At 39.3% G+C, this 12,390-nt stretch overlaps 1 protein-coding gene across 1 annotated transcript in view; it reads left to right on the forward strand.

Annotated features, from left to right (window-relative positions):
• Positions 1 to 12,390, forward strand: part of b4galnt4a (beta-1,4-N-acetyl-galactosaminyltransferase 4a) — a 94,698-nt gene that overhangs the window by 33,238 nt on the left and 49,070 nt on the right. Inside the window, exon 2 of the mRNA XM_088377632.1 lies at positions 4,105 to 4,217. Coding sequence (XP_088233758.1) covers positions 4,105 to 4,217 — 113 coding nt within the window. The remainder of the gene's footprint in view (positions 1 to 4,104; positions 4,218 to 12,390) is intronic.

The raw sequence follows: 12,390 nt of genomic DNA on the forward strand, positions 1-12,390 counted from the left end.
GCTGTTGGCGTAGTTACCCACTGAGAGAAACCTCAACGTGTGATTATCAGTCTAAAACCGATTGCTTCCTTTTGCTAATTTGAACTAATTTTGATAATTGTTCGTCGTAATGAGCCCAAACTAGGCTCTGTTGCCATGTATGGTGAGGTTTGTTCAATAAATGCAATTCATTGCAACATGAGGAAGAGATTAGGAATTAATCAACACACAATCACACTGAATTCATATTTAAGGCTGTGAATGTATTTCCTCTTTTATGTAATAAGTTTTTATCGAATTATTCTATTCATGTTGTAACTCTTGTGGTCTATTTCTTACAGCATTTTCATAAGATGAGTGGAAGTTAGTATTTTAATGAGACCCACTAGCATCCTATTGATAATACTGGCAACAGAGTTTGTGATCATGCCTTTAAATGTTTATTTTCTTGTTCACCAGCAAGAGCCATATTTTGAGGCCCATTAAAATATGATATTTAAAGGATTGCAGATGCAGCTCCTCATGGCAGGCGCCTTTTGTCTCATCTTTGTTGTTGTCTGGGTCATGCTAAGTTTATATATTTACTATTCTTTGACCTATTGCAACCAGAACAATGTGGCCGAATGCGACTGAACTGAACAACATGGGCAAAAACGCACACGTGGATGCCAGGTAATTGATGCTTAAACATTAACCAAACATGTTGCAATGGTAAAACTGCAACCAGGGTACAGCACAGGGTGTCTTGAATTGGTGCACGGGACAATGAAATCTCAAGACTGTCAAAATGTTCAAGAGAGAAATAAAATGTCACCCCCTAAATAGATGTACTTTATATGTTTATGTTTGCTGCATGGACTTCACACATGCATTTTTACTTTCAGATAGAGTAAAAATTAGCAACTGTCTTTTTATTTTGAATCTCTCTATTTTAAATAAATGGATCACGTGTTTCGCACTTGTTCTCTTCTGCCAAAGAGTTCTGAGTAAAATACTGAAAAGAGCCAATCAACTGTCCGCCGCAAATTTCTTTTCTCGCTTTACTTGGTTTCTTCTACTGCCTCTTTGTTCAGTCTTCACTGGGCTATTTGAATTCAGTCAAATGCTCTGCATTGTATAGCATGGACAGGCTACCCAGCAAAATACTTTTATCCGTCCATTTTCTGTACCGCTTAGTCCCCACGGGGGTCGCGGGTGTGCTGGAGCCTATCCCAGGCGTCACGGGGAGTAGGCGGGGTACACCCTGAACCGGTTGCCAGCCAATCGCAGGGCACACAGAGACAAACAACCATTCGCACTCACACCTAGGGACAATTTGGAGTGCTCAATCGGCCTACCAAGCATGTTTTTGGGATGTGGGAGGAAACCGGAGTGCCCGGAGAAAACCCACGCGGGCCCGGGGAGAACATGCAAACTCCACACAGGGAGGGCCGGGGGTGGAATCGAACCCGCACCCTCCTAACTGTGAGGCGGACGTGCTACCCAGTGCTCCATCGAGCCGCCAAAATACTTCCATTCATTCAATATTAATTAAAGGTTATTTTTACATAACTATGCTCAGTGCACCCATGTATGTGGATGAACCAAAAGTACTAACCTTACACTTACAATGCTAAATGGTGATTGCTGCAGGCAACATTGATGCTGCTTCTTGTGATGCTTTTGGGTTTGAGGCATGAACAGATTAGGCAGAAGAATAGAGAGGAAACGGCTAAGTGATCAGTATTCCACATGGCCTCCTCCTGCTGGCTCGACTCGTAGTCGATTGGCTTCTATTAACCTGCCAGTCTGCTATTCATTACTTCATTAGAGGCAGCATGGAGGCATGAGGAAGTCCCGTCACAGTCCAGTAGTTCGTACGGACTTCTCTGCACTCGCTGGAGTTCACCACCTCCTCTCTCGCCCACCTGCAAGCTGCACCTTGAGATCAGCTTATGAATGAAAATGCCTGGTGGAGAACTCTCTGGAGCACTTTCTGGATGCATGAACTTCAGTGGGTGGCAAAAAAGAGGCTTAGTTTTTTGCATTCTGCATGTGCTGGCCTGAATACATTTAGGTTTACTTGACATGCACTGTCTTGTTTAATGGGACAGCCTTATAGAGATAAATCATACCCTAAAATTGAAATAAACCTAGTTAGGCGTTGCTGTACAGCAATGCTAAATGATATAACACTTAGAACACTACGTTTCATTCAAATATCACTATATCTTGAATACACTTTCTCTACTCTTTATACTATACAGTACTTTGTGCCAGCTTTTTGCTAACTTACAGTAGCTTATGACTGACAGGGTACCTGGTTATTGCCTACGACTCCCCCACCTCATCTCCCCTTGACAACTGCTTCATTTGCAGGTTTTCACAGATCAAGGTTAAAGTTGGAAGTGTCCTGCTGCTTTTAGATTTCTTCTCAACAATAGATGGAAAATTGGAGCAGTTATCAGACATAGTTGGATAGAGCATCCCTTTGATCATGTTGAGCTCTGAAGGAGCCTGAAGGCTACACTTACACCACGACCAATCGGACTACAAACTTGAAGCTTTTGGCTTGGGCCCTCTTGGAAGTTGCTGTCACCGAAAGCTTCTTTGACTTTTGTTTTCTGCTATGACTTTTTCTGAAAGCTTAGGCTTTCTTTTTCCAGAGTGGATGAGAGTCGGAACACAATGCATTGGCAAGAATAATGGTCTTGCAGTTTGAAAGAGCATGCGATCTGAACATAGCAATTTCCTCTGCCATTCCATTCCTTCAGAAAGCGAGACAAATGTTTCAGATCAAATCACAGTTTTTATCATAGTTTTCTTGAGTGAAAATCATTGAAATAACAAAGAGCGCTATATCTTTAGTGTAGGAGGAAAATAAATTATCAACCCAAGTTATGCAGGCTGGAGGCGTTCTTGGAATGTTCATTTTGCTCGAGGAACATTTTACTACGTTCCTCTGATGTAGGAGGTAATAATTCCATCAAAAGGTTATTTGTTTGCAATCTCACAATTTTGAGGCAGATTCGTGTAAAACTGAGGGTCTAAGATAATTCTTGGTGACTTGGAGAACATTTGGTGTTGATGCAAACTAGATTAGGCCGCCTTGGTGGATGTCTGTACTCTACCAGGTGCCATTGTGGTTCTATTTTGAATTTTCAACCCACACATACACACTGCCTCCCCCCCCAATTCAGTCTTTTCTGACTTTTTGTTAATGGGACATATTGGAAAACCTTTAGTTCTCATTAAGCTTTATTGCTACCAGCACTCCCCACCTCGTCTTTTAATCACAATCCGTCCCCTGGTGTGTGCGCGCGTTCGTGTGCAAGCATGTATGTGTTTTCAATTGTGTCTAGCTTCATGGAGCCCCCCCCCCCCCCCCCATCCCCTCCACCATCCTCCAGCAGGCAATGAACCACTCTTTGTGTAATCCATACCCAAAACCATAGAGAACCCCCAACCACCTCAACCCATGTTTGCTATGAAGGCGCCACCTTTTATTGCGTCCCATCTGAATAGCAATGACACAGTAAGCCAAATAGAGTGCAATCCAAATACAAAAGAGGAGTATGATCTTACACAAACCCTTATGTGTGAACATTGTTTTTGTTTTTTTTCTTCACTTTTTTGCTTTCAACTACGCAGATGCACAAGTGTTGACCATTCTGTCACTGTGCTGTGACTTACTCTAACTTTTGCTCTTTTCACTTTGATTCGAGCAGCTACAGCAATGCGAATACAGTACATAGTTTTCTGGCTGTTCAGAAAGATGACTGTAGCACACTAGTATGCTAATATCTTGTCACTATATTTAGGTCAGATTTTACTGAACTCATGTCTCCCTAGGTCCACTATTTTTAGGTCAGATTTTACTGAACTCATGTCTCCCTAGGCCCACTATTTATCCATGATTACTTGAGTTTATATGGAATTAACTATAGTGCAAAGGCTACAAATAAAAAATAAAAGGAATAGCTTAAAACTATTATTGACAATAAAAAATATGATAATGAAGATAATCAGGATTGCACTTCATCTACATTACGATGATCATTACGCTAAAATGATGAAAGTGAAGCAGACGATGACGGCAGTCTTGCTTGCCAGATCTCTTAACAGTGTCCATGTTTTTTTCTCTAGATGGAGAGAGACAGACGGAGGGCTCCGACACCAGCCGCAAGAGGGACACTCGCTCCTCGACTAGCCACCATAAGAATGAGGACACCAGCGACAGTAGGGAGGATGAAGCGGTGGTGAGTCTCTCGTGTGCATTTGCTCGTGGTCTTTTCTCTTTGCTGTCAGACGGAATAGGTTCCAGCTCACCCGTGACCCTGATTAGACAATTTTGAGGAGAGTCTTCAGTGAACCTAACATGCATGTCTTAGTAAAATACAGTCGGAGTAGCCTAGCTGGAGGAAACCCACATAAGCCCACATGTAAACTCCAGACATTAAGCCCGCAACAGAGATTCAAACCCCAGACCTAAAAAGTGTGAAGTGATGACTTGACCCTTCCCACAAGTCATCAATCACAAATGATCTTATGGCAACTGATGCAGAATCATAAATTGAATCAGCTTAAAAATGTTATTCATACATGAAGTGTCACATTTTCAAATGTAATTCAGTGTGAAAAGATGTGTAATCAACCAAATATATTCCTTGTCTTGAGACTCAGTGTCTTGCCATTTCTTGAATGTATTATCTCAGGCATCAAACCTATTTCCTATTCCTTCCCTTGTTTCTTAAACTTTAAAGTTATAAGTGCAACATCATTCATCCTTGCCTCCATTTTCTATAGCGTCTGTCCTCAGTCGGGTAGTAGTGAGCTGGAGCCTATCCCAGCTGACTTGGGGTAAGAAGTGACTTACAGCATTTGCAGACAAACCAACTTAAACCAAATTGTGAGGCCGTGTGCTACCATATTCACGTAACAATATGTGCTTAACCACAAATAAACAGTAGCATGAATGCCGTATACTGTAGGCCTACTGTATTTCCTTTGTCTTCCAAATCGATTTGAAAGAACACTTGAGGAAATGTGTTGAAGAGAGCGTTAAATCCGCTTTATAGCACTCAGGTTTTGCCTCAGCGACGACCAAATAGATAGCGATATTCTCGTTGAGTCAGTCTAGTGCGACGGCGCTGCGAAATTCTGCTGAAGTCACTAAAATGTGCCAGAAAGTTAATGAATAGCCTACTGCTATTGAATCATTTTAAATGTGTCACTTGATCATTCGTTCTCTGAATGGCTATCTCAGAAAATGATTAGTGGAGGTTTCATTCTCAGGTTGTACACAATGGTAGGACACACATCTTAGAACCGGTATCTGGTATATAAAACTGGATGAACCCCCCCTCCCATTTCATATCTCTGAGCATTATGTCAGTATTGTTTGAATTAATTACAGTTACATGAGCCTATAGCAGGCCGATGACAAGTTTGAACAGAAAATGTAAAATAATCTATCAACTGCATGAAGTTAGAAGGCGCAACGGCAACAAACAGAAGTGTTTTTTTTAATGTGTGCAAGACTCCACGTTACTGACACGAGACATTGAAAATGAACTTTAATTGCTTGCATATAAATAGTTTGTTCACTGAAGTGTCTTCCTACACTCCCTCAAAATATAAATATCCCATGCTGTCATTGGCATCAGTACTTGTCTTTGAACCAGCAGTATATTTAGGAGACGGTGAGCTAACTTGCTTGAGGCAACAAGATAAAATACTTGGTGTGAATAGTGCTAGAGTGTGTAAATTCTCTGTATATTTTGACAAATGTCACGCACGTTTGCATTCTCTGCAACTTACTGTGTCTCAATTTTTCTTTGTGGTGACAACCGTTTGACTGTGAAAATTATTTAAATTTTCATTATTTACCATGACAAAATTTAAATTGAATCATGCTTTACCAGCATCTAATTAATTGCGTTTCATCTTTCAGTGGTAAACAGCAATATTTACCTTTCCTAATGTGCCTACGTATTGTCTTTTTGCTGAACCTAAAAAATGTATTCTTCCCAACAACTAAAACATTCCTGATAACCATTCATTACAAACCTTTTGACTCTGAATGCGCGTGTGCTTGCTTGTGCATACATGCACATGACCTATGATGGCATACTCTTTACAGTTCTGTCTTGTTGGCAGCTGGCACAGCAACATCGTCCAGAGGATGAAACTAACTATTAGAGTATTCCTGTGAGAGCGGTCCATTTTTTCAAAATGTCACTGCCAAAGGTCAAAGCTGTTCACATTCTGGGGCCTGAATGTCAGACAGCAATTTGTGTGTGTGCGTGGATGCGTGTGTGTGTGTGTTTGTCGCTAAGGGAGTGAGAGGAATTATTCAGTTTAATGTACTGTTATATGGGTCAGGGGGACAGAACCCCCTCATCATTATTTGGCTGCTCTGTTAAATTTCTTGATTGTGCTACACTAATGTTCGACATTTTATACATTGGAGTTACGTTACGATGGATGAAAATAATTAGAGCACTTACAGTTGCGCATCCTTGAAATAAATACATATATACATACCTCAAAGAATATGGATTGACTTGATTGAAAAATGATAACTACTTGTCTCTCAGAGAGATTTTAAATCGTAATTATCTGGTCTTTGCTATTTTTTCACAAATTAAATAATTAGAAAAGTATTCTTGATCTTGAAGAAGTCTGTATAAGCACAAGAAAATGGATTCTCATTTAAAATAAAAGCAAGTATAGATTTGTGTGGGGGGGCGGGGGTGTAAAATGGAAGAAGCAGAGACTAAAATTTACATGTTGAAATGTGACTGAGGAGAAAATTGAGGTGAGATAGGCACGATCTCACATCATTACATTCTTCACTTCGCTATGAAAGGTTCACACAGCGAAGCAAATTTTCACTTACACATGTATTTTGCATAAGACGCCCGCGACCCCTGTGGGGACAAGCGGTATAAAAAATGGATGGATGGATGGATGGATAGATGTCTAAAGTAAAAACTCACAACAGGGTGCATCCTTATTTTTGTGCAGACACAATGTTTGATGCCCAGTCCAGAAAATTTGGCTGACCTCTCTGCGACTTGTTGGACGTTCTGACCTCACAAGATTGGCAGAAAATAGATGTGTTCAGAGGCAACAATGCCGAGAGCAAAATGCTCCGGTTTGCGTGCGTCCACGAAATTACCAACACGCCTAATTTTACCAACCTCCGTGTAGATTTGCAAAATCCCTCACACCAGAATTGGTTGGTCATGAAAATAGTCATGAAAAACTTCCATGATTTTTTTAATGTAATACATATCTTAAAACTACTTAAGTGGAGAATAAAGGCTTGGAGATAAGTATTGTAACGTATAAGAACCTTGGTATATTTACGTGTTGTGACCTGAAATGGCAGTTTTTACACAGAGTAACATTGTGGGCATCCATGTTGCAACGTCTGAATTTCTTTAAACTGAGCTGCTACTATTTAAAACAAGTGTGGAAACATCACATTTGCTACCACTGAGGTGGGAAAGTGGATATAGCAGTTCTGTCAACATGGCTCGAGGGTACAGCTAATTTTAGTGTCACTGAGAAGACCCTCATCTTACCCTGTACAAGCTCTGTGTTGGCTTTAGTCAGCCATGTTGTTATAGCCACAATTTTGTCTCCGAGTCAAAAAATAGTCTGTATTGGTCTTTATATGATTCCTTTGAAAACATGAGCCAGTATTATGATACTATTAAAAAAAATCCCTCAGTGGAAGTGTTATTTCAACTTTTTTTTCCCCTTCACTTATCTCAAGAACTTCAGTACCAGTATAAGGATTTGGCTTCATGACTGAGCTTTTGTGCTTTGAAACTAAGAAGTTCCAAGGACATTCTCACACTCTGTCATATTTTTAGAAGCAAGATAAAACAATTTCAGACAAAAGTAAAGATTTGCATAAAAACTCACTATAAACAATGGATATTGATTTATTGTTGACATCATATGTTTTATGCACAGATTAGCCTTATACATTCTTATGCAGCAGCTTTTAATACACACGCACACACAGATGCTTTGAAAACACTGATGACACTCTAACAATGAAGTCATGTTAGGTCACATACACATTAAGATAGAAAGCTCTTTCTGTGAAGGAGGCACTGCTACGATCTATAACCTATTTTCTCGCACAGTGCTGATATTTCTATTTTAATTGGAATATTCAAAGACAACTTCAGCGTCATGCAATTTCATTTGGATACAACATCACAAGCAACATTACAAGAACTGGAGAAGGAATTCCATTGTGTGTGATTTATAGTGAGTTTCTATTTGGTGAAGGATAAGATGTGTAGAAAATCAATGCATGTCATTTAGCTGGAAATTGCACATGAAAGCGTCAAAACGTGCTTTATTCTATATCATTCGTTTTTCTTCCTTCTACACTATACGCATTGACTTGACCAGAGTTTAACTAAATAATTTCAATGACCTATGAGCTTTGACGAACGAGTACCAATGTAATCAACCATAGTTTTTTTAACATCTACATTGAACTGAGCACGATTCATAGTTATAAGCCCGCTTCACTGGTGCACATCAATTAGACTCAGTTTAACAATATAGCACATACAATTGTATGATTTTAAAAAATTATGTTAAATATCACACAGGTGACAATCTGTTTCCTTAAATAAATTAACTGTAAATGTCACCATGTTGTAAAACCACTGTTCTTTTTCTTCCACAAAACAAAAAGAAGAAACACATGGTCCTGCAGAAGTGCATATTGGATGACACCTCCGTGCTGAAACAAGTAGAACCAGAGAGGGAGCCAGGTGTTAATGCCGGAAATAGGATGTTGCAGCCCTTTGCCGAAGGCTCCCTCCAATGCTCCACGGTCTATTAGTAATGCATATTGAGCTTTATCTTGGTTAATAGTGGGAGTCCAATTACATCTCACAGGATACAATCTAGAGTGATCTAGTGAAAATGAATCATTATTGGAATGTATTTCTTGACACCTTTAAAGGGCAAGCTGTGAAAGTAAATGGTCCAAAAGCAAAGTGTCTTGCCAAATATGCTAAAGCAATTTATTTAATTTTATTTACTTTTATATCTTAATAGAAATTAGCTGTACTGTTCATATGTGTATGTATACCGGTTGCTGGAAAACTATAAAAGTATAAAGATTTTAGTAGTACAATTTAAGTCAAAAGGCAATGGAGAGATTTTTGATGCGGGGGCTGTAAGAAAATATATTTGCTGTTCAGCAATCAATAAATTACAAATACACCTGGTCCCTGTTTTACATTCTAAAATATTTCATGCAGATAATGACTGAAGAAAAATTCTCTTATATTTTATGTTGATAAATCATGTGCCATGCATTATGTAAAGTACCCCGCGTTCCATCAAGTGAAGGCTAGCCATCCTTCTTCCATGTTAACGACACCCGAGACTGTTAGCCAAGGTTAAGGTTTGCAACGAAGGTCACGAGGAGATGGCAGTTGAGAAGAAGGGAGAACAATAGCAGATTTTTCTAACCACTATGAAAAGTAACATCTTCACTACTTGTGTCTAAACAAACAAATATTTTAATCATGGCAGCTTTAGAGCGGCACATAAATTCCAGCAGTCGCATGGCCACTTTGTTCACTTCCAGTTTATTTCAAGGCTGTAAATATGACCACAACATATCTCCCTGGCCTTGCTGATAGTTTATGGGAGATGGGAGGTAGTGGTATTCTGTCACAGACCCTGAGCACTGACGAGGGGCAGCCAACCGGAACTGATTAGTAAATAAACACACAATGTCCCCTCGATACACTGCTAAGTTACAGAATTGGCATGTTATTGTAATTCCTTGGCTTCCAAATGACCTAAGGGATGAGCAACAGGACTCAATTCTGTAGGTACCACGTATATTTTGCATTTTAAATATTGTCACGCTCTGAAAAATCAGTTTAGTGGCATCGCTCTCGCTCTCTCTCTTGCTCGCTTGCTGGTTGGTTGATGATTGGATCTGCAGCCGGCCAAGTGGAAATGGATGTCCCATGAGGCGTTCGGTCCGTCAGCCTGACCGCCCCTCTGTGGATGTCTGCATCTTGCCTAGGCTTTGCCCACCAATTTCCTCTCATTTGGTGTATCACTCCTCTTTTACCAAATGAACTGAAATTTTTTTGGGACTTCAATGATGGAGTACGGTGCCATCCTTCTCAATAGCCGAACAATCAACAGGAATTGTCTCATTTTGTCACACATTTGTTTTCTTTCCTTGAAAGTCTGTCAAGGCTTTGATCCAATTCAAGGAGACATGTATGAACCGAGTGTAAAAAAACAAAACAAATCTTGGTGGGCTCAAAGAAAAGCAGCCACGAAGATATAAAACGGTGAATGAATTGTTTTGACAATAAGGCATTGAGCAATGTTACATAGCATAGTGACATCGTGGATGCACATTTTTGTACACAGGTATAACATAAAAGCATTAATTGGGCCACTGTGAGATCACGTCAATGCTGCAAACTTAAAACATTAAATTCCCCATCCGTCACTTATGAGTCCCTAGGATTGATTATTTGTTTCTCCCACTTATAGCAACAAAGCTTGTGAGGTGTTGTAAACAATACTAAATGTGCACATGCAGTATTCAAGTATATCAAGTATTGTTGCGCATGGTCAGACAGAAATTTCAAAAGATCACAGCACTGGATTGTTCCAAGAATTCACTGGGATGTCAAAATTGGATGGATGATTATTTCTATTATTTCTGTTATCTATTATTTCTATTTCTTGTTTCGATACTTCTTCGCAGAGGTTAGTGATCTGAGTGTTTATAGTCGCGAATTGCATTGAATTGGGAAAATACTAATTGTATAATGTTGGTGGTTGAACAAGTTGTACACATTGTTTTCCACTAATATTTTTTAATTACTTTGCATGTATGATGCAAATACGGAGGTGATGCCTCTGGATTAGGCCCAGACATGCAGTATGCGTGGCAATGCCTTCAGCATTTATCTTCTGTTTACAATTTATGCCATTTGTAGTTGATGTATGTCTCTGAGAGTGTATAATTAAACTTCAAAGACCTTGGTTAAGCATCAAAGTTAGTTAGTTGATGTAACCACAGTGAGTTCATAATTTTTCAAGCTCTGGGGTGTTTACAGATCTGTTATTTGAGGTTGTTGAAGGGTTCACTATAGAATTGCTTTTCTTCTGGGTATTTCTTTGCTTTCAGTCACTCAATCACCTCTCAGGCATTTGTCAACTTTGCCATACAGGCCGGGAGTTCAAGTTGCAGGCAGGGCAATGCTCCAATGGTGATGTTTGCAATGTTTTCATCATGTCTCATAAAATTTATGGTCATTTTACGTACTGGATACAATATGTTCATCTACACGTAAATAATGGGCAGAGTCACTTGTACTGTTGTATAAGTTTATTTTTATTAATAGCATCGCTATTTTTGTGAGCAGATCAAATATTGAAAAAGATCTAATAAAACAGCCCCATGTACATTATTTATTCATAAAATTGAAAGATGGAGTGACTCTTGACTTGATACAGAGGCATCAGGCGTAGCGTGCATTTCTGTGTGTGTGTGTGTTTTGGAGTGTTCTTCTGAGGGGGCTTTGTGGAGGACCTCTCATCTATGTTATTTAGGCTTCTCACTAGGAGGCCGGCATTTAGTTATTTTTTCCTTTGTTTCTGAGTTTTGTCTTGTTGCTCTGATGACTTGTATTTTGTTGCACTTGTTAGTTTCCTTTGATGGCGCCGTTGTGAGTTGGCACCCTTTTCTTAGAGCCTATTAAGCTTGCGCTCATGTCGTCTGTGTGTCTTTTATATATTTTTGTATACCCACACTGAGGTATGAATTTTGCTGGACAGGAATTTACTGAGGGAGCAATTCCAAAGGATGACTAAAGTTATGTCTATGTCTAAACAACAACAACAAAAATACAATGAGGTCAATAGTATTTGTAGACATAATGTAATGTGCTATGATTCTTTTTTTTTTTTTTTTTTTTTTTTTAAACCTAGCTCAGTATGGAAACCGTTTTTGTAACAAAAGCCTATCTGCTTCTGGTGCACTTGCTCTTGCTAATAAGTCTCACATAATGCTCTGTTGAGTTTAGTTCACCGTGTCATAACACACACTCTGTTTAGCTTTCTCACCTCCACCCATCTGTATTATTACACTGATATACATTTGAGGGTAGATATTGCAATGGTATGTTTGGGCTTGAAAACTTTTGGGAATAAATATCCATGAATGAATCACCTTCAAAGGAACATTATACAAAAATGTATCAACTGAAACTGACTAATCGCACCAAGTAGTCCAACCTTCAATACAGGCACGTTTTGGTGGAATGAATTTAAATAAAATATAATCAAATATTTATCATCATACGATGACTCGCAAACAGATTAGTACTACCAATATTCAAATCT

The sequence above is a fragment of the Syngnathus floridae genome, chromosome 6, assembly GCF_059516105.1.
Source record: "Syngnathus floridae isolate MCC-2025c chromosome 6, RoL_Sflo_1.0, whole genome shotgun sequence".
NCBI lineage: Eukaryota > Metazoa > Chordata > Actinopteri > Syngnathiformes > Syngnathidae > Syngnathus > Syngnathus floridae.